The sequence below is a fragment of the Dermacentor variabilis genome, chromosome 1 (genome assembly GCF_050947875.1).
Source record: "Dermacentor variabilis isolate Ectoservices chromosome 1, ASM5094787v1, whole genome shotgun sequence".
NCBI classification, from domain to species: domain Eukaryota; kingdom Metazoa; phylum Arthropoda; class Arachnida; order Ixodida; family Ixodidae; genus Dermacentor; species Dermacentor variabilis.
In genome coordinates this window covers 121,880,148-121,903,546 of record NC_134568.1, presented here as the reverse complement: position 1 = coordinate 121,903,546, position 23,399 = coordinate 121,880,148, and the positions used below count along the sequence as shown (strand labels likewise).

The 23,399-nt window shown below is 47.7% G+C and overlaps 2 protein-coding genes across 2 annotated transcripts in view; one reads left to right on the top strand and one right to left on the bottom strand.

The window, feature by feature from the left end:
* Positions 1 to 411: 411 nt before the first annotated feature.
* On the bottom strand, positions 412 to 3,190 carry LOC142584025 (histone deacetylase 8-like). The gene has a single exon (XM_075694259.1). It carries the CDS (start codon positions 3,079 to 3,081, stop codon positions 1,807 to 1,809), a length of 1,275 nt encoding a protein of 424 aa, XP_075550374.1. The 5' UTR covers positions 3,082 to 3,190; the 3' UTR covers positions 412 to 1,806.
* Positions 3,191 to 5,773: 2,583 nt separating this feature from the next.
* The window catches only part of SPARC (secreted protein, acidic, cysteine-rich), a 44,132-nt gene continuing 26,506 nt past the window's right edge, over positions 5,774 to 23,399 (top strand). Inside the window, exons 1-2 of the mRNA XM_075694251.1 lie at positions 5,774 to 5,987; positions 20,105 to 20,175. Of these exons, the coding sequence (XP_075550366.1) occupies positions 5,789 to 5,987; positions 20,105 to 20,175 (270 nt within the window). The 5' untranslated portion in view covers positions 5,774 to 5,788. The remainder of the gene's footprint in view (positions 5,988 to 20,104; positions 20,176 to 23,399) is intronic.

Genomic DNA, 23,399 nt, shown 5'->3' with positions numbered 1-23,399 from the left:
CTTACGCTCTTCCCGTGCCCCTTGCAGACGATGGGTGTTGGTGTAAAGCGGTGCTTCGACACCTATCCCCTTGCGCACTAAAGGCCCTCATAAGAGCAGAGGGGAGCCTCGCACTTTGTGTTGTGCTTTCACGGGCAGCACTGTTATGTAAGTACAATGCAAATCTTTGCGAGTCAGTCTGTAGAGACATCTTCGTGAGCCTCAAGACGTCTATGTATGTCTATGTAGGTGGCATTACCAGTGTTCTGTGGCATTACCGGCTGCCCGCCTCTACTTACGGGTCGCAGCGCCACATGCCGGCGACTTCACTGGCTTTAGTGCGAGTTGTTATTCCTTCTGTTGCCATACTCTACACACTTGTCCCCATCATCATACAGATTGTTTTGTTCTCTGTACACGCAAAAAAAAAAAACATCTGTGTAAACCTATAGCATATTTGCGCTCTTGTATCTCGCACGAAAGTTGCGTTTCGCTATCTTCATGGTATTATTATTATTTCGCTAATTAACAGACTTAGCATTCATGTTTGTCAATATCAATAGAAATCCGCTGTTATGAATTATTCCAGTCGCATTCAATCGCTTTCTGACGGGGATAAAATAAGTTCCACCTGAGGCAAACTTCTTTGGAATCTCGAACTTCGCGCCTTTGCGGCCTTGCGCCCTTTCACGGCAGATGGCGACGCTGGTCTGGTGAGCTTGGCGAGCTTGGAGTCTCACAGGACAGCGCAGGTTTTCGCCGATTTTGCTCTTCGATGGGCAGGTGCAAAACACGTTGGGAAATAAAGTGTACTCTAATATTCTTTATCTTTGCAAGCCAGTTTCACGATCAGTAAATCATACCTACACGGGCAGGAATTTCTTTCAAGCCACTGGCGGAAATTTTTAAAAGCCTGTATGCTGTACAAATAAACATGCGCCACTCGACATAGTCACCACAGTTTACGCATATTCAAATAACACAGCTACATGCTACTTGTCGGCCACGCTTGCTGTCAATCCTGCCGATGTGCCAGTACCGTCATTGAGTAAAGTAAGACGTCAAATGAGTTGGCTGAGAGGTTACGTCGTCGTCTTCTGAGCTGCAGGCCCGAAGGTCGAATCTCGTAATAAATACTTGTATATCTTCCCCTTAGCTCACGTTTGACCTCGAGATGTTTTATAAAGCTCGAGCGTCCTTATAAAGGGGGAAACATAAAAGTCCTCTGAAAACGTAAGCTGAGCCAAGAATGCTCTTCGTTACACCTGTCGAAGGACACAATGTTTTGCTCTCGGTCCCTGTAGTGGCAGTTTTGGGGCGCTCACTTGGCACCTGTTAGATACGTGAGTAGCAATAAACCACGAGTAGCGTTGACAAAACACGCTGAAGCTGCGATAATTCGAGCGTGGTGCTGTTAACAGCATAATCAGCCTGCAGTACACTCCAGCTGCAGCAAGCGCAATACCGGTAGAAATCGAATAGCAGGAGGGTGCTGCCATCTTTCAACCTCTCAATGCACGTCAGTAGCGAGTGCCAGCATGTGCGCGAGCACCTTCTAGTTGCAATACGAAGTAGTTCGAACGAACCGTCGTAAAGGCACTATAATAACGATAACCATATAAACCGCCAAAAGCGAGAATCGCCGTTGTTTACTGAAGTAATAAATGTATTTCTTCAATAACCAGCATCCATCTCCATCGCGCCTTGTGGGTAGCTAATAAATGAGAAAAAGACGCAACGTAATTAAGTCTGAAATAACGCTTGGTCTACCGAGATACATCGTTCTATGGTAACGGTTTGCAGCAGCAAAGAGGAGTCTCTTTGCTATTAAACTGTTCCAATTAAGTCTACTTGTCTCATCACAACTTGCAGCAGGCTGTCGATGTACGTGGCATCATTCAGGTCACGACGAAAGCCGGGCTCTAGGCTAAGCTCGTAGCCAGGACCGTACTTCATAAGGAAGCAGTGTTCAGGAATGTCTTCCTCCAGCTTCCGGCCCAATAGCGCCGCGGTAACTACGGTCCAGCAGCGTGCAGCGTTGGCAGCCGCGTAGCCGCCTCCACCGAGAAGCAGCAGCGGCAGCCCCCAGCTTTGCACTAGACGAACGCACTGCACGAATGCGCCCGGGGTCAGATTCCAAGCCCCGAGAGGATCACCGGACAATCCGTCCGCTCCACACTGGCAAACAACAGCGTCAGGCTTGTACCGCTCTCTGACCTCGTCGATCACAGTTGTTACCACGCGCACAAAAGTAGAATCGCTAGCACCCCTCCGAAGCGGCAAGTTTATCGAGTAACCACGACCCAAGCCAAACCCAATGTCATTCACTGCACCTGTACCAGGGTAGAAACCAGGCTCGTACTGATGAACCGACACAGTCATGACTTTGTCAGTGCCTGCGAAAGCCTCCTGAACTCCGTCACCGTGATGAACGTCTAGATCGATGTACAAAACTCGTTCGAACTTACGACGCAGTTCCAATATCCCAAGGACGACATCATTAACGTAGCAGAAGCCAGCTGCTTCGCTTCTATGCGCGTGGTGCCAACCACCCTCCCAATGTATAGCAACATCGCAAATTTTTTCAGTGATGGCTCTAGCAGCTGCTAAGGTGCCACCTGCGATGTGCTTCACTAGAGTTAGGAGTCGTTGTGTCGGGGCACAGTCATCGACAAGGCTGTATTCATGGGCACGACTCAAGATATCTTCAGTGTCAAGGTCTTTCGCCGCTTCGCAATACTCTAGAAAGTCGACGTAGTCTGCAGAATGAAACAGGCAAAGATCATCGCGACTGGCCACCAGCGGATGAATAGCGCGCAAGGACTTGAGCAGATTGTAGCACTTGAGAAGTCCGTGGACGAGAAGACAGCGTCGACGAACGCGCGGTAACCTTTCGCACTCAAATAGATGAGCTGGACTGTGGACGTAGCCGACGCGAGTGTTTCTTGCAGTCGCCGACACGCACGTTTCAGGGGCCGTGTTATGGAGAGCAGTAACAGCAGAGGTTAATTCAGGTGATTCGTCGCTCGGGATGATCGTTGCACTTGCTTGACCATTGTCGTCATCGTTGCAAAAAACACTGGAATACAAGCTTTCATACATCCTGAAAGTTGAAATCACTGAACAATTGCAGGCATGCCCCTAGCAGTAACCTTCCACACAGCCAACACAACCAACATAGCGCGCTTGATTTCAAAGAGGATTGGATTGACTTGTATCGGCTTGGTTATTTTTATTTTGAAGGTTTCAGTTTCGGTTTATTTTTTTTGTCTCTTGAAGTAGTGCGCACGCCTGGCTCCCGCAGGCAACGGCTCCCTCAGAATAATGGAAATCAATCACACTTATCATCGAAATGAGAGAAAAATAAATGTAGCAGTGGCTATGCGTTGACGCCATTAGTTGTTTGCGATAGTTAAACCAGTCCGAAAGTGACACGCAAGCATTAAATGTTTCTTCAATCTTGAAAGCTTCGTGGCACTGCCACAATGTTCCGATTGTTCATCAGGTTTTGCATGGCACCCGAACTCGCGGCTTGCCACTGCTGCATGCGCTGTAATGTTGCTGCTTTCCTGAAACAATTGGAACGCGCTTGCGCACGAGCATAGCATGCATGAGCTTAAAGGGACACTAAAGCGAAACAATAAATCAGTTTAGACTAATGGAGCATAGTTTGAGAACTTTGCAGGCAGTCATTCATAAAAAATTGTTTGATTATTAGATGAGAAAATGAAGGTCCAAGTATCAGTATTTGAATTTCGCGCCGAAACCCCAGCGCCAGTACGTCAGCGTGGCGTCAGGGATTCCAAAGTATGTTTTCGCATTTGGGCCGCGTTGGCTGAATAAAGGTTCCCGAAACTTGCCATGCTTAATATTTGGTTCATTTAGAACACAATGTAGTCAATCTGTACCGCTATATATAATTAGTAAGCCCTAGAAGATGCCATGAAAATCCAAGACGTCACAGCCCCCCAGTGCGGGAACTTGAGTAGACGTCGCCACCCGTATTTCATTCTTGCGCTTTTTCTGGCTTACCAAACGTCTTATCGTTGTAAGAGTGGTGTTTTTGGTGTTGTAGAACGGTAATTTACTGATGCAGAAGAAATCATTTTTCACTTTACTGTCCCTTTAAATGCGTGGGAAAAGCCTGAGTTCGTTCCATTGATTGATTGATTGATTGATTGATTGATTGATTTTACGTTCCACAACAACACCCGGGCTATGAGTGACGCCATAGTGGAGGACTCCTGGTTAATTTTGACCAACTAGAATTCTGTAACCTGCGCATAAATCTAAGTACACGAGTGCTCTTGCAATTCCCCCCGATGAAATGCGGCCGCCGCAGCCGGCAATCGAGCCCGCGACTTCATTCTGAGCAGCAGGAGAGTTGTTTCATAATTGAACTATAGATAAGCATACTAGATTGATTAACTAACTTTTTAATTGATGAACTAAGGGCACGAATTTTGATAGAAAAATACTTAGTGTGCCTTAAAACACCCGATTCAGTTGTTTTCAGTGGGTTATGTCTCGCGTAATTATTTTTCCCGCGTCATAAGGAAACGCACGAAATATGAAAATAACCGCATGATTACGCGTGCGCGCGCCGCGACAGCAGTGGTCCCAGGCGTTATTCGGAAGAATTAACTCTGCTCAATGCCTGCCTCGGCGACAACGTGAAAGTAGCGAGACATCGGTATTGACTCAGGTCACCGCCATTTTCGAGCCGCCTTTCCTGCGTGAAGCGCGAAGCCAATGTATTGCGCAGCGGCATTGAAAACGAGGGCAAACTGGTGTCATCCTGGAGATTATTCTAAGTGGATACGTCTTGCAAACTCACCGGCTACAATTCGCAAATTGCAAAGTTAGCCGTAAAGTGATTAATTCAGAAGTTAATTAGTGCATTTTTGGTAATTAGTTGAATATGTGTTTCGATTTATCGTGCTAGTAATGTCCGCTCCTTCGAGTAATCCAGCTGAAGGAGAAGAATTTAACGATATGCCACAGGCGAGTTTTAAAATTTCTGTAAAATTTTAAAGCTGTCACCCCGCATGACTAAAATGGTTCGTTGACAAGAACAAAGAATGAAGGGGACACGACATTATGAGCTGACTTTCACGTGATTTTCCCCAAATTTCACGGCACAGAGGATAAACATTCAACGAAGAGACTTATAGACCAAATGAAGCCTTCGAAATGCTTGTTTTATATGATATATTGTAAACATGTAAACGCTGCCCTGCGCGCCCAAGTAAAATATTCTCGATGTTAATATTCAACGTACGGTTACTTTAAAAAGAAACGGCGTTTATAGGTCAGCGATGCTAGAGTCAGAAGTTCTGTGATCCCTTAAGACCTGAAACTTCACACTAACTAAATACGCTCACAAAAAGAGCGAAGAGAAAATACGAAGTGTGGTTGCACTCTGTTCCTCCTTCAAAGGCCAGCGCGTACTGCGTAAGATTATTTTCAAAGTCCATCGAGAATGGCAAGCGACACTCCTTGACTTTCGGTGCTCATATCACGTTTCGAACATATGCCTTTCTTCCCGTCCTACTCGCCCGCCCCGCGGCTCCGCTTCGCCGCCGTTTGCCATCTGCCGCGGCCTCCCTTCAGGACCACGCATGCTGAGTCTCATACGAATACACTTCTTTATTTACTTTTTTCTTATGCCGCTGTTATTTTGCTCTTGACAGCCATAGCAAGCGGCAAGCTACAGAGCAAGGGAGAAGCCGAGAGAGAGAAAAGGAAGCCTTTTCTCGTGAGGATGAAGAGTTGGAGTACGGTGGGAGAGGGAGAAGTGAAACCGAGAATGGACGAAACGCGGAACGCCACGTCTGGCAACAGCGCCGATTCTACTGCAACCAATGGGAAAACAGGCTGTTCCATAAGGTGCGGCCCGCCCAGTTGGCTCGACTCTGCCGACTGCGCGTATTTTCAGTTCTCGGGCTTCGCTTGGTGCGAAAAAGTTCGGAGGAGGCTCGGAGGCTGCGGTAGCGCTGTACGGGACGGTAAGTGCGTGCAACTTCTGCCTTTCTTCACAACAGCGGGGATAACTCTTGGAACTATTGTCTAACGCTAGACACTATGTGAGTGCCAGTTGCAAGACATCGTTCGGAAAATAGTTCTTACGATTGCGCGAACATCCCTAGATGCTGCACCGTACGCGAGCACTTCGGAGATCGCCTGTATCTACCCTGTCTTCTGTGCTTCAAAATTGCTTTCGAAGTACTCGCGAGTGTGAGCTGGAATTCGTAAATTATTGTCAGAGAACGCCGTAAGACACGTTAAATGTAAGCCCATTTGAAGCTTGCGCTTCACGCGAAAAGCGGTGTTTGATGAATGTTTGACGCACCATTCCATACCGAGAGGCATTTTCTCCGGGGCAATCTTATTTTTTTTGGACACAGGCTGTCATATCTATGCGTGCATCCATAGATACAGGTCGTTAAAAGTGGACGTTTGTCGACGACCAGTGGCTGGACCAGAGGTAATAACACCAGACGTGTAGGTGTGCAAAAATGAGTTTACGGAAGTCGGGGTCCGTCGGTGCCCGGCACCAAATTCAAGTTCGCGCTCTTGCAGGTCGCGCGTCGCTCGCCAGCCGCAACACCCGTCTCTCTTGGCGCGGAGTTCGTGCCCTGAAACGGACTTCACCGAAATTTCCTGCAATATTTTCATATGTATACATTCCGTGTCTCCTTTCTTTCTGTGGACTAGCTTTGCAGAGCGCCTTGCACAGCTTGTCCACGGCTTTCACTAGGATCTCCCACCTTGATTATGTTCGCACGCTTTTCATACGGAAGAGTTCGTTCTCTGCGAAACGGTTGATTGACGGAAAGGCGCGCGCGTTGCCATTTTGACGCACGCGCAGCTCGTGATGCGCTTCTTGCGCACCAGCTGGCTTGCGTCAAAAGTTTTGTGTACAAGGGTGAGGGCAACTTGGGAGCCGATAGAGCGAAGCATGAATGCCAGCCAGTGTCGAGTTTCCGCTGTGGCGAAAAGTGCTGACTGCTGCTCAGCGAGATAACGGGAGATGGAAAATTACAGCTTGGGTGGGGGGTCTTCTTTTTCTTCCTTTTTTTTTTTTTGTGCGTGTGGGCACCTCTCGATTCATGCAGAAACCGTAGTTAAATGGCTGTTATAATAGGCGCAAGAACATCTATTGTTCGACCGATATGTATCAGGAGTAATTCAAGATGTTAGTATAGTAAAAAAGCAATTTTGTATAAAAGATGGAGCAGGGTGAATAGTGCGAACTTCACAGCGTAATTGCTGCATGGGCGAACTGAAATTATACCGAATGTTTCAATGAAACATTCCTATAGGCATTGTAGTAAAAATAGATACATTAGGAGAGTTTTAGGCTAGGCTACGCAAGCCGCACCCAAGCGTTGGGGGATGCAAACCACCGGGCGTACAAAAGAACCCTATAAGGAAGCGCAAAAAGAACTCGAAATGGCCACAATGGACTTGCGTCCCCCAACGCTTGGGGAAACTCTCTGTTGATTCTCCTGAGAACGCTATATTCGGGGCATCGGACGCCGGGGATTGTGTGATTATCACTAATTAATTTAGTAGAATTCAGTAAGTAATGTCTAGCTTGATTGTAAATGTTTAGTTGAATTGTTACTCTATAGGCGCGTCCATTTAATGGGAATCCTGAAACTAGCACTACAGACGTACATCCCCAATATTTGGGGCCAAAAAAATGGTCTTCCACACAGTGCCTCCCCAAGCGCACGTGGGGGCCTTTTTTGAAAATACGCAACATTTCTAGTGACGCCCACGCATGAAAATTTCGGGGGCGGATATCTCAGCAAGGGTGCTCGCACTCTCAGGATCCCTGATAAATAATCATGTCTTCCTAGTGGCTTCATTTCTGCAGTCGTGACGCGTATCTGAAGTGATTAATAAAGTTTGTTAATTAGTGTGTATACGGAGAATTACTGGCAACCATTCGAAAGATTGGACCCACCTACAGCCAACAACCATCTCATCTCTCTCTTGCTTTCAGTGGATTAATGCACTCGTTATTGACTCTTACGCAGCTCTTAACGTCCGCTGCCGATTAATCCCGACTGCACAGTCTTATGCACGTTACAGAAAAAAGACTGACCGATTACGATTGCAATTAATTCATTCAATAAATGTAAATAATTACGGTGACCAATTGCTGACCCATAAAATTAATTGAGCCATTACTAAAACGTCATCAGTTACTTTTACGTTACCTTCCTCCAATCCTTTATTAAGAGCGCACAAATAGAGCAGATAGAACGAGCTGGCCTGGCTCTTTCACCGAGTTCTCTGCAGCCCTTCACACGTTATCTTCACTAACAATTGCCTTTCATTTTGTTTTTTGTCGCTTATCTTCCCTCGTTTTCTTGCGAAGACACCAGCAGCGACACTGAAAACTCGTTTGATGTGCATGCTGGAGGGAAGGGCGGTTTTGTAAAGTGCGGGCACCTTGCGCGCGAAATTGCGGTTGCGATGCTCGCGACTGGGTCCTCCACGAAACGCTTCATTGTCGCTGAGGCTCGGAGGAGGCGCTTCCGGTAGGGCCACTGAAAAGCTGGCGAAATCGTCCGTAGGCGATTTCCTGGCACCAGTGTCCCTGATAAATAACCACATCTACTGCTTCGCAGTCGAAGCTCGAAGCTGTGCTATCGAGCCACAGCAACGCCGGTTCAAATCGTTCGCCGTCTGGTGGAGCCGCTAAGATGAGGAAACAACTACTCTGCCTGTTGGTTTGCCTGCCTGAACACGCGCATGCGCGAGGCTGCTGCGGGGCACCAACACCGGGCGTTCTGCTCTAGTTGCCGCCAAATTCCAGTGCTCAAAACTGCTGCGCTTGTTTCAGCTTGTCTCATCAATAAAGCAACTGGTTTATACTACATGTAATTGATCAGCTTGTAAGCTTGGTGGTTTTGATGCTTGGCCCGATCGTGTGTCGAAGTGGTGTGTTTGGCCGACGCTTCACGTGGTGCCTTTAAATCGACGTGGCATATTTCGCATTGTGGACTTTGGAATGATTGCGCGCCGGTCTCTTGGATTGCAGGTGTTATGGGGTGAACGCACAATATCTGACCGTTACCTAGATTTGGTTACCTAGAATTTGGTTTCTAGATTACCTAGAAAAAAAGAAGAGAGAGAGAAAAAGGCGGTCTGATCAGGATGCTCTGTAGTGGGTCGCTTTTGTTTATTTATCTATTTTTTTTTTGCTTTGCACATTATTTTAGTTCGCTTTCCGCGAACTGGAACCTTCAAAAATCAGTCGATGGGGAACAAGAAGTAGAAGATGATGATGAAGGGTAAGCATGAAGAAGAACAATGTCGAAGAAATACCGGCGTGCCCTCCAACTCACGCTCTGATATGCTAAGTTCTGTTTTGGTTACAATCTTAATAAAAACTCAGTGCCCTTCCATTCTGTGAAGAAGGATGACCAGCGAAGCTCTGACTATGGGCCCCTTAATGGCGAACTGCACCTCCGCCGAGAGTAGGCCCGGCATTGTACTGAACTTCTGGATCGGCCCACGTATGGGGAGTGCATGCTTAACGCCTGCTTCACCTCCACCTTGGGTGGCCCGGTATTGCACTATCTTCGGGATCGGCACACGTATGGGGAGTGTTTAACGCCTGATTCACCTCCGCCGCGTGTCGGCCCGGTATTGTACTTTCTTCGGGATTTTGTGTCTACACATAGACGTGATAGTGGGGAAAGTAGCCCTTAAGAGCTTTGCTGTAAAAACACACGTAACACTGCCTGCATCTTGGCCAATCCCCGTAGTGGGTGTGAACTGTTGTTTGGACGCAAGGACAAGGACAAGAACCTCAGGTCTTGAGGTTCCTCGTGAACGTACATGACCACGGGTAAGACGCCCGCATGGGAGCGCTAATATTACCGAAGCCCGCCACGATTAGCGGTCTTTCACATGCATGTATTCTCGAGATGTCGCAGCTATATAGAAGATCGACCATCTTTGTCCGCTCAGTGCATACCACGAAACAATTGAATGCCGGCGTTTCACGTGCTAAAACAACGATCTGATTATGAGGCAGGCCGTAGAGGAGGACTCCGCATTAATTTTGACCGCTTGGTGTTCTTTAACGTGCACTCAATGCACGGCACACGAACGTTTTTTGCATTCCGCCCGCATCGGAGTGCGTCTGCCGCGACCGAGACCGAACCTGCTACCTTGCGCTCAGAAGAGCAACGTCTCACGGCTAGTGTGTGTGTGTATGTATATATATATATATATATATATATATATATATATATATATATATATATATATATATATATATATATATATATATATATAGAGAGAGAGAGAGAGAGAGAGAGAGAGAGAGAGAGAGAGAGAGGCAGAGAGAGAAATATGTGAGGACCAAAAAAACGAACATAGATACTAGGCCCAGGTTCATTCGTGTGCCATGGAGGTTCGTTAATTGAAAAGAGTAGACACCGGCAAGCAGTGATAACAACGAGACGATAGCAAAGCCGCTGGCCGTGTTACCACCAGTTCTTGCTGCCAAAAATATTCTTGAACTCGACCCTGAATGTTCGTTTTCATTCGAATGTCCATCTTCTATTGCGCGTCAAATAGTGGTGTAGTCGTAAGAAGAAAACAAGAAAACTGATTTAGTACTAACTGCCCTCGTCAAAATTCGCGCCACTATCTTCATTTTTTTTTTTTTTGCTAATTGAAGCACAGATATCGGAACGCTAGTATTCCTTCCTTCTTTCTTTCTTTCTTTCTTTCTTTCTTTCTTTCTTTCTTTCGTGAGAGGTATTGCTAAGCTTGCTGCTCTATTAACAGGGCTAAAATATATTGTCGTTGATTTGTGTATGCTGTCGAAAATGCGCAAAACTGCTGACAACTTTGTACGGCGTGAAATGAACCGAACAAAAAAAAGGGGGGGGGGAGGTGGGAGGGGTTGCAGTAGGCTTCAAGTACAGAAATAGGCACAAGAATAAGCTGCAATTGCCAACTTGTACCATTTATGGTTAGGAACTTCATTCGATTTTTATTCTTACGGCGCTGAGTCTGAACACGCAGATAACAAATGACTGCGTGAAACACTGACCGAAAATTCTTAACCTAATAAGTGTATGGTCAAAACGTTTTACATTGTTCGTTACTGATTCACCTATAACTCGAGTATTTTTTTTTTTTTTGCTTACACCATTGCTACAGCGCGCAAATGCGAATTTAATTATGCTCTAGCTCTGCAGGGGAGCGCCGCAATTATATTCATATCCCGAGACACTAGCATCAGTGAGCTATGGGCAAACAGACCATGTGACGGTTAGGTCGCAGTCGACTTCAAGTCCTTCCTTGCTCTCTTTTCATTTGCGAAATTCTGGGAAACGCGCCTAAATTCCTAATTCTTCCGTTAGCGTGCGACGTCACATGCCCGTGTTTTCATATACACTGCCGAAGGCAGTCGTTATTGTATTTATAATGTGTTTGCGCGCAGCCACAGAGCTCATGTGCAGGCGTGCGCTGCCGATCGGGAGGTCGCGGATTCGATCCCTGCAGCCGCGACGCGGCCGCATTCCGATGGGGGTCGGAATGCAAAAACGCTCGTGTACCGCGCATTAGGCACACGTTAAAGAACCCATAGGAAGCGAACATTAACCCAGAGTCCACCACTATACGATGTGCCTCAAAATTAGACCGTGGTTTGGCACGTAAAACTCCAGAATTTAAATAAATTATTTGTTCACGCACTTGGCGAGCTTCGCCTACAGAGCGTAATTAATGTCTCGCGACCATGCACGGGTGCCGCCGGTATGTAGGTGCTGCGGTCGAGGTATGGAAGTGAAAGCCTCGCGGCCTGAGCGTGGGCCCAAACGGCGCGCGAAGCAAGACCCACGCGATGGAGCGCGCGCCGAAGAAGAAAGAAGCTGCGCCCGCCGCCGCCGCGGGGTCGCGCAAGGCTGTCCCATCTGGCGGGATCCCAGAAAGTGGTGTCCCGCACCCGGAAGTGAGCCTCCCGTGATACGGGGCGATCTCTTTCACGGCCCGCCCGGCACAGCCCACCACGTGTGCATTCGGCAAGAGGGCGCAGTCTCTGTTGAAAGAGAGTTGATGCTTTTATACAGCAGCCATCCGCATCGTCTCTTTCTCCGCGAGTTTGAATTCTCCAATTAATTAACCCCCAGCAGGGTGCATCATGTATACACAGAGAAATGGGATAATCAGTGGAAGGAAAACGGAGGACAACGTCCCACATCAATATAGCTCAGCGAGTTCCCTTCTCCTTGATCACAGAACCATCGCCGCTACTGCTTCGGTTTGCGCGCGCACCCAGACGCGCACGCTGTCGGTCCGCGGGCGTCACTTCGAGGAGGGCTGGCCGCGCGCGCGGCTTATTTTGACGAGCGTGGAATGCCGTCGCGTCAAGTCATCCTTCCGAGTGAGCGTGCCGTTGGCCGCGGAAACAATGTGATGCTGCGTCCGCGCACGCTCCCCGGATAGATACAACTGCTGAAACCGGTCTCCCTCCTGCGCGCCGGCGCCGAGTTGATGCGTTCCCCACGAATGCGTGGCGGCCACATCGTTGTCCTCCGCCGGATGGAAAACTGCGTCGTCCCCTCTTTGTCGCGGACCGCGCGCTCGTGCGTGGGAAACTGCGCAAAAGCTCCCGGAAACAACGTATAGATGAAAGCGAGATGAAACAACTGACACGACGTAACAGTGCACGACGAAGGAGTTTCGGCAGGGCGGTTCAAGAGCGACATTGCCACGTTCTCTCTTGTTCTCGACTGGTCACTTTCCCTAGCCTTACGGACTTTGTACCCATTTTTCTTGTCTAGCACTCCATGAATTTTAGACCCACCAGCAGATTCCGATTGTGTGTCATTGTGCGCGCTCTTCGCTGCTTCTCGAGGGCTTTGAGAGTGTTAAAGTCAATACTATATCCGTCTTGTTTGCGTGTCTGGACATAAGGGCTTATAACGAAACGACATTTTCATTGGCGAAGGCGTCGCTATATGGTCCGGCTATTCAATATCCCTCTTCGTCAGCTTCTTGTCATGGCGATTAGATGTCGGAGGCAAGTGCTGCTGCGTGAACTTTATTTCCCGTCTCTAACACACTCCCCGGATTTTAAATCCCTATTGCGTCAGTGGGAAAGTAAACTCTGCCATGCGTGGAGGCTTCATCACCACGTACTAAGCTACGCTGTTGTGCATCATTTCTAAGTATTTACTCTCATAGCGCTGGTTCTGGCGCCATCAGCATTTTTGTTCATTTTTGTGGTGAAGATCAAGCCATAGACCATAATCTCTCTCTCTCTCTCTCTCTCTCTCTCTCTCTCTCTCTCTCTCTCTCTCTCTCGTTTTGGTTATCTTTATTTTTACGCTTCCTTATGTATATAGGTTTCAATCCACGTACTTGGATGCCGCCTTATTTGGGTTGTCGTCACACATTAAAGTTTCGGAAGCGTTTTCTCTGTCTTCTCCCTTCACCTGTGAGATAGCGTGGCATAGCGTGTACAGTGTGAGATATAGTATACAGATCAAAAGTTCTGATGTAGGAGGCGATATATATATCGAGACGCATTGTGAATAAAAATGGACCCACTATGTTTTAAGTACCTCAGAATGCTTCCACCGAAAACGAAGTGTTCTTTAATAGAGAAGATGACCGTCCCCCTTTGCGGCCCTTCTGATCCGTGCTCTACGGAGCGACTACAGTCTGGAGCAGAACAGTCGTCCTCCGAGCCGTCTGCATGATGTTTTGCATGGAGGAGGCCCAACTCGCACGTCCTGAAAGGGCTCCGTTCACGGCAGCGTGAGTTATGAGCGCGTACGACAGGCGACCGGCGTGGAGCAGGAACCGCTCTGCGACGGAGACCGCGCGCGTCGTCGCCGGCCGTCTGTCCGGGAGCGGCTGTCGTCCGGCGCGGCATCTGCTCCCCATTCGAGGGCCGCTTCCGGGCGGAACGGAGAAGGGCGAGCTGGCAGCGCCCGGCGGCTATAGTAACCACCTTGTCCCGGCGCACCAGCTGCCTGCCTGTGCATACATGGCTGCCCTGAAGTTGACAGACGTCCGTTCGGGCCACCACGGTTCCTTTAATGATCGCGCGTGCGTCGCTTTTGAAACGTCGCGGGAACCTCGAAATGGTGAACACGTCCCGGTCTCCTGCGCGATACATACCTAATAACTGCCTCTAGAAACGCCTATTGTATGTTGTCTATACAGGGTGTGTTGATTTAGTCCTGAATTTCGCCTGTAACACACATTTGTTGCCCCCTTGTTTCTCCGTTTTCATCAATTGTACTGATTTCGTTGATTCTCCTACGCCGCTGAAGACAGATACCACAGCTGACAGCTTTTAATTTTATGGTAGAACGGAACATGTTCGCTAGCTGTACTTTGCCAGATGAAAGGAAGATTAGCAATGCTCGGCGCGGATACGCATGACTGGACGATGGCACCGCGGCCACCGCGCGTGCCGCACCGGCCCAGCCACGAGCCACGCCCGTTGAAGTGGCAGTTACGAGAGTAGCGGCAAGGTTCCAGATGGTCAAGCATCTTCAGCGTTGACGAAATGTGTTCTAGAGAACTATTTCATAGTTGTCACCACGCGTATATGCTACTTCTCGTCGTGTTATACTGAACGCGCAGACGTTGCAGTTTCTGTTAGCGGTTTCCTCTTTGGTCAATTCTGACTGGCGTTGCATGTAGCTATAGCTCTGACAAAGGTGAAGCTGCTTGGAGCCGGTAGAGTATCTGTGCGGGAACGATGATGAAGCCCTGAAGGCAGTATAGCTGGAATGCAAAAAAAAAAAAAAAAAAGATCACAACCGAAAGGATAAGCCCACCGGGGAACAACTAAAACCATATATTGTTATTATCGTAAAAGTTTATTATATAATCATATGCGGTGCTCGAGGCTTCAAGAACCGGCCTGCCCTAATAGATGAACCTCGGCGACGTATCTCTTGCGGCGAATGCAGGGCAAGGCCGCGCGATATACTGATGAGAAGACGTTCTCAGTTGGCGCTCTGGAAGCGATTTCAAGCAGCGCGGCGGATCTCTATCGCGCTGTGCTGCGTAGGCGTTTTTGTGGGGCCGAGCCTCGGTCGGTCCCTTTCAAGGACTCTCCGTCGCGCCTCGCGCGTCCTTGGACAATCGTTAAGAGGCGGCGAATATGAAGCCCAGTTACGTCAGGAACCGTGGGATGCACATGGGCCGTCGCGGCCGGCGCGCTCTGGGGCCCTGCCTCGGGCGAGGGTTGCCTCGCTGGCCTCCGGCCGCGTTTCGGGGGAGAGACACGAGTACTCAGCGGAACTGCTCTCGCTTGGCTATCTTCGTTCCAGCAGATTTTCGTTTGTGCTTTACCGGGACCCCGCGTAGCCCTCAGCCGCTGACGCCCTCGCCTGTATGGCGCAATTGAGCATTCGAGGCACCACGCGATTCGGATCTTCCATGGGTGCGCGGAAGTTGATGCTGTTAATTTGTGCGTGCCTCTGCACTGTCTTTCGGCGTCGTATACTCTCTGAAACAAAAAAAAAAAGTATTTAGCTTTTTCTGGGCCGTAGCCCAATCGGAAGGGATGATGCATGTCTTACGGAGTCATGGAACCATAACCACGCCGCATCCCGCTTTCCCGAAGTCCATGCTCTTCGTGTGCCCCACAGAAAGAAGCCTCGGAAAAGAAGGAAGGAAAAATTAAGCTGTACGACTGGTACCGCAGGCATTCTAAAATTTTTTCAAAGGCAATGGGCGTACGAGGACGCATTTGAATGGTACCTTTCGAACGCTTTCGCCGGGCGGTTTACATTCAGCTGGTCGAAATCGAGCGCTCGTAACACATTCGTCTAGTTTTTTCAGAGCGCACGGAGGCTCTCTCACCTTCGAACTGGAAGCGTGACCGAGATCCGACAGAATATCCTGTCATGTGGCTCGTCCGATTGCCGACCTAGGTGCTGGCGACAGGTGCTGGAGACATGCTGGAGACAGTGCCCTGACCTCCGAGATCGCAGCGGCTGGCCACGACCCCAGAGATGGCGCGATCAAATGTGGGCCGATCATGGAGACAGCGTAATCCGCAGTCGCCTGGGTCGCGTGATGTGGTTTGATGCGCCTTGCTGATTTGAACGACAGGCACGTAATCACTGCTCCAAAACGCATTGCTGAAAAGGAACAGTACTGTAACAGCATTTAATTAATCGCTTTGCTTTCCGTAAGTACCAACTCTGCGTTGGATCTGCATAATCTTTTATTTTTTTTTATAATTTGCATTGCATTTGAATCGATAAGATCAGCAAATATTTCTCCGTGCGTCTACCACATGTATAACCCAGACGACACAAAAAGTCACATGGAGGTCTCAAAAACATCCACACGTCCCACATCCAAATGAAGCCGTCCGGTGAACTTCCAAGCAACGTCCTAGTCGGCAAGTACGAAATACGTGCCATCACGGACGTGATTGGGATGTGGAACTGGCATGCGAAATATGTTTTTACGTACGTGTATCTGGAGAAGGGGAGTGCCAGATGGCTGTGTCTCCTTATACGAACATAAGGAGACACGGTCTGGGTGTGACATCCTGAGGACGTCATACCCAAGCCCTTTTTTTTGGCCCACACAATAATAGCCGGCCTTCTAGTCTCTAGAGGTTCGGTATTTCAGTCTCCGCGAAAAAAAAAAAAACGTTTTCTGATATGTTTAAATTATAACCCAAAGAGCGTCTCAAGATCATGTATACACCGCGATTCAGCCGGCGTTTGTGCTGTGTATCTCGCTGTGTCCCGCTTAAACTTGCGCCGTTAAACTGTACACAGGGTGTTTCAGCGAACACTTTCAAAAATGTTTAAAGACAATTCTAGTTCATTAGGTGGTCTACTCGAGACGGCGGACACTACTTGCATAAAAAATTGAAATGCATTATCGAACAATTAAAAAAATTACCGACGATTACGTTACTTCCTAATGCGAAATTTGAGCGCAGCAAATAAGCTGTTTCACCTTTTGGATAGATTGAGGCAAAGAAATCGAGCAACACATGTATGCGCTATCACAGAATTTTTTTTTTATTTTTCACACGTATTCCTTTAACAAAGACTCCACTAGCAGTTCTTGACAGTCATGAAGGAAGCTTTGTGGTCGGTGAAATAGACTGATATATGTTCGACTTGGTACACCAATGCTTGATTCTCAAAGACGAGATCTATACAAGTGCCTCGCGAGGTTGTCACAGCCGTGGGGGAAGCAGAGGCTAAGCGCCGCCGCCGAGAAGACCCTGCCGTTCGCGCCGCCGAAGCGGAGGCTCATTGCCGCCGTCGAGAGCAACCAGCAGTAAGCGAGGCTGAAGCAGAAGCTCATCGCCGCCGCCGAGAAGACCCTGCAGTTCGCGCCGCCGAAGCGGAGGCTCATCGCCGCCGTCGAGAGCAACCAGCAGTAAGCGGAAGCGGAGGGGGGCGGCGTGTACACCCAGCGGCAAACGATGGGGGCAGAAGCGCGCGCAGCAAGCGGACAACACGATAAAGGGAGGAGGGAAGAGATAGCAGCGACTGACTGATGCCTTTGACTGATACTCTTTCTGCATGGCGGCGACGGTGTTCTATGCAGTCACGTTATCTTGACTCTCTAGCGGCGTCAGCGGCATCCAGCGGTATCAGTCGGTCGCTGCTAGCGCTGGGGGGATGAAAGGGGGGCGGAGCTGGTTACGAGGCCGACGCCGACGACGACGCCGACGACGACGCGAAACCCAGGAACGGACGCCAAAGAGCTGCGCTCTAAAAAATCACTAATTAACTTTAAACTATCTAGCTTATGGTCCATATTGCAATTTACAAATTGTAGCCTTGCAGTTCGCAAGGCGGATCCACTTGGAACGAATTCTCAGGATGACACCAGTTTCGAGATATTAATTCTTGAATTTTGCAGAGAAATGCATTGGCGTCCCTGTTTCTTTAACAAAACGTCGTTTTATGCATTCAAGCTCAAAAGTAACTGGCACGCCACTGCATTTCTCCGCAAAGGTCGGGAATTAATCTGGAAACTGGTGTCATCCTGAGAATTCGTTCCAAGTGTATCCGCCTTGCTAACTACACGGCTAGAATTTATAAATTGTGATATGGACCATTAGCTAAATAGTTAAAAGTTAATTAGTGATTTTTTGTTAATTATTCGATTATGCATTTCAATTTTTTTGTGCAAGTAGTGCCCGCAGTAGACCAGCTCATGAAGTAGACTTGTGCTACCTGCCACTGGCAACCTTTTAAATAATATGAAAGTGTTCGCTGAAACACCCGCATGTTGCAATGCATGCAATGCGTAGCGTTCCGTGTCTGCCTCGTGCGCTGCGCATGTCTGCTGCGAACACACGCGCAACATACATTAGGCAGCTGCTCTTTTGCTAAACTCACTCATGCTGTGTTATATATGCAAAAGAAAAAAAAAGGGGGGGATATCATCGACTGTTATTTCTGCTGAACGTAGCAACTGATTAATTGACATCTTGCATTACCGACTGTTGCAATAAAAGATTGGAAGTCTCATGGCGACTCTGCATGACATGTCACTATTAAGCTTGGAAAACCACAAGATAGCATCAACAAAGAAATGATTAGTAATATCTAGAATACGGCCTATGCCGGGATTCGGCGTCCGTCTAGTATGTCCTAATGAGTCATCCATACGATATCATTAGGTGTTTCACTTGGGAGCTTTTCAGGATCCTTCTGGTACATCCTTAGGTTGTTCCCAACGTCCCCTTGGATGCTTGTGTGTAGTCTAGGGACCGACCGAGTGAACAAGTCGCGAGAAATTTGTTTATCGCGACTCCGAAAAATTTGGCGGCCAGCTGTGCATTACGTTTATCACTGCGAAATCAGTTGCGCGACTCGATCTGCCGACGCGCGAAACACGACAGACAGCACTGACACCTCCGCACGTGGGGCGTTGCCGAACGGCGGTTTCGTATGGCCATGGCGAAGACAGCGCGGCTGCGGCCCAAGGCGATCGGGCGCGGCTACGTGCGGGCGTCGCGAGTGCACCAGCAACCCCCCTCGTCTTACCGCTCTTCTTTTTCGTTCGTATTTAGTTTTGTTCTTGCACGCGCTAGCGATACCCGATGCCCAAATCCGAATCTGTGCTTGCTCAGCGCTTAAAGGGCAGTCGCGGCTGCTGCTGCTGCTGGACGGGCGGGTTGTGCATATCGCGTCACGGGACAGATGCCCTTGCCAGGCCGACCGGATGTGCCGATGGAAGATGCCGAGCCCAGCGGAGGGTGTGGGGTGGGGGGACGGGGAGACGGCGAAACCCCAGACATAGGAATTGAGGAAGGGGAGCAGCTGATGGTGAAGGCGCATCGAACCACATACAGCGCGCTGCTCGAACTGGCGTGCTCCCGCGCCCGTACGCTCCTCCTAAATATAGCGAGACCCGCACAACCCGGCCGCGCCGTGGCCGCCGTTGGCTCAGCCGTGCTCTGGATTCACCAAGCTGTCGGCTGAACCGCTGACACTGAGGCACTTTCAGCGGCCGGTTTGTTTTTCGTGAACGCACAATGTAAACGCTCCCGGCGGCGGCTTCCGCCAGTCTGCCGACTGCTGAAAATCGCCGGCCTCAGCGCGAAAAAAAAAATAAATAAATAAAAAAATGAAATAAATAAATAAATTAAAGGCTTAACCGAAGAAAATGAGAGGGTCTGTCTGGAGCTAAACAGGAACAGCCTGTAACAACGTGCATGTTATGTGTCTGGCTTTTCTGTGTACTAGCACGCCAGAGTTCTTCCGGCAAAGTTTAGAACAGTTCAGAAATGCAAACGACGCAACTGTATTCACAACCTTTCAGCAGCACTATTTTTGCAGTGTTCGGCAAGATTACAGATCTCAGTTTGTTCCATGGAGAGTTTATCCGGAAGCATTAATTTATTGAAGTGGTGTGCTCCGTCTCCCAGTATGCTTTAGTTAGGCCCCCTTTTACAAATACATACAAATTATATCAAAATCCAACCTGTTGCTGGAGGGCTTGACATCAAAGCCAAGCTGTGTGAAGCTGTGTGCTCCTTTTGCATCCATTTGACACATTTGCAGTACTTGTAAAAAAAAAAAAACTTTTGTTCGGTAACAAACTAATGCATCTTTTCTTTTTGCAGGAGTTTACACCATGAAGGCATTCATTATCCTACTGCTTGTGGGACTTGTCTTGGCAGTGGAGGCAAAAAAGGTGCATAATGTATTATTTGTATTTTGCATTGCAAGTGTTATTATTTTAATGCTTTTAAAGAGTGAGGGAGATGACAGCGTTTCCCCATGGATTGAACCGCTGGTTAGGACAGCCGATGTCCAGAAGCACTACTGTGGAGCACTTAACTGCTTGCTACCATGCTACCATAGAGAAGCACACCTTGCCGATGGGATCTGCTGATTTCCATATGGCCCGTCACCATTGAATCATCCGTGAACTCTTGTAGCTGCGTTGTGCCCTTCCTACATCGTGTCTCTTTCTTTCGAATTGTTACAGTTTAGACTTGTTAATAAAACAGCCTGAAAATGAACTGCACAAGCATACGCATTTAGGCTGGTTGGGTTCATGACTTGAGCAGAAACAGGCCAAAAGAACAGGATGTAAAAAAGCGACAGGCAGCGGCATTGTCTGTACCTTTCTTGCGTCCCATTCTTTTGTGCGCCTGTTTCTACTCATTCCTGAAAATGTAACTATAGAAGATGACGGACATTTAGTTTCCTGAGGTACTGTTTTTTTGTCTGTATAAGGGATCCTGTAACATTAATTTTGACTGTATATCATTTTGCTGCAGTGTACTGTTTGTATGGTCCCAAATTTGATGCATACATTATTTTTAAGAATTGGTGTGTGGAAACGAAAGTTATTCAGCCTTGTCTAAATTCAAATGAGAAGCGGACGAAAAGAAAAATGCAACCTGTTTCGCATCAGTCGCCCAGTGATACCATAAGCTGCTGCCAATGAGAGCAGTGCTTTCATGAACAAGTACAGAAATGTTCCTTGTACTGGAAAGTGGACTTGCTGCTGCAGCCAGTGCCCACACTTTCTGACCATGTTATTTTGGGGTGCATATCGCACAAGAGTGGAGCAGAACTCCGTGATCTCACCTCACTTCTTTGTGAGGAAGAAAGGGTGGGCTGTAGTTGCAAAATTGAAATGGGCAGCATTAGCTTTTGTTCTCCAGAGTGGCAAAACTTAAAAGTTGTAGGTAGGGTCGGGGGGCAGCTGGAGGAGACATCCCGACAAAGTGAAATATGCTTTGTGTTGAAGTGTTCAGCGTCCCCTTACACTTCCCCCATATGGCAGTTTTGCCTTTTGGACATCTTAATGTTTATTTTTGTATGTGATCTATTGATGAAAAGGCTGAAAAACTTAAGCGCATTGTTTTTTCGCATTTCTTTGTTAAGTATGAGGCAGAAATGCTTACTAAACTATTCGCCCAGCCAATCAAGGTGAACAACATACTTTGTTACATCTGCTGCAAAAAAAAAAAAAAAAAAAAAAGAAGAAAAATTGCTGCTACATGCTGCTACATTTGGTGAGGAATACACGTTTATAGGGTGCCGTCATGGCAGTTGGGGCACCACCAGGACCCATACTATGCTAACAGCAATGAAAACCTCATGCTCAATCAGTGTAACAGAGCCCCTTGAACTTCTGAGGTGTATTAAAAGCTACTGCAGTAATGTTTCAGCAAAGCACTGTGTGTGACTTCCTGCCCCAGCACGCACCCTCTAGATGTTGTAAGCATGTTCAGGTCGAACTTTGATGGAATGAATTGTGCTGCGCTAGAATACTGTAATGATGGTTGTCTGCTGGAAAGTCTTAGCATTTGAACTTTTTTCCAATCTCCTAGCTGAAACCATTAATAATTTTTGCTTATGTTCACATATGAGCCCTGTGGTGGTGCTGGCACTAACTCTTGTGTGCAGCTGTTCACGAGTGTGTGAGGACTTCAGGAGAAAATATTTCCCATTACTACAACCATTACAACATGCATTAAACTGCTACTAGTTTGTTAGGCTTATAGAAATGCTTAATGAAACAGCATACAAATAAATAAACAGGAGGAGGAATATAATGCGATATGATTGAGAGATTTCGATGTGGGGCGCTCTATAGCAGAGGGATAAAGAGATTTCTTAGTGGAGGGACTTAGATATTAAAGGCCAACTGCAGCAAAATTTTGGGCTGTGTTAAAAGCCTAGTTTCAGATAGTGTAGGTATAGAGCAGCCTCCATGCAAAATTTTACGTTTTATGTACGAGCGGATGCATCACAAAATAAAGGCTCTCAAAAGTAAGCGTATTTGAGGGACTGACAGCCAATCTTACGGTACCCATTTCTTTTAGTGCAATAGAAAGTTTACTGGGAAGTTTGTTGAATCATGCAGTGGTAACATAGAAAACGCTGTGCAACATTTTTTATCAGAATTTTTCGATCTACAGCGAGTTCACTGGAAGCATGTTGGAAACAGTGATAGGTGAGCGCCGTAGTGATTATAGGCCGGCATTGGTGGGAGGCAGACGACAAATGTAGTCATAGCTGTGAGAAAGTATAATTTTGTTTATCAGGCCGATGTTCCTGTGATTCATGTTTTCCGAAATGTTAAATAATTTCTGCAATAATAGCTACATGCTTTCGTGGTTTCCTGTCCAACAGCTTTGGTCATTAACAAGTCAAAGATGTTCTTTAGCCAAGCCAAGTTAAAGGGACACTAAAGGCTAATACTAAGTCTACGTGGACTGTTTAAGTACCGTTCCAGAAACCTTGCAATGCTTGTTTTGTGCCAAGAAAAGAGTTAGTCTACGAGAAAATTGCATCTGAAGGGTTGAATACTTTTTTCGAAATTCAAATCTCCCACCACCCAACCAGGGAGTGTTGATGTTGCATACGCCATCACTACCCTTTGCAGCCGTCGGTGAGTAAAACGGCGCCTGACAGACGGCGGTACTGAGCTAAGACAGAGTGGTGAATTCGCTGCTGCAGCTGCTTTTTGGTCAAGTGGCATAGACCATTCAGGCATCCCACGACATCACATGGAAGTTGAATTCTTCGCTACTTCCAGTTTGTGCAAGTTTTGTGAGCCAGCAAAACCAGCGCAGCAATATGTGATAACGAAACTACGGTAAGGCGAAAGCGTGGGCGGCGTGGAGTTGAGCGAAAACGAAACCTTCCTTTCGACTGCCCGCGTCGTTGTCAGGGTAATTTCAATGAGTTCTTTTTTCTAGAAATAAAATAGAACTGGACAAGTAGCATTTTATTTCGTCTTATACTAATACAAGAATGTCTTTTGCAATGAGCGGTTGAGTACTAGTGACATATTTAACCGAGGATTGCTTTTGTCATCGGGCAAGTACTCGAATGTCCCGGGGAAGTCTCTGATCATGTCCTGCACTTACGTCTATTTCTCGATTATTAAGGCTC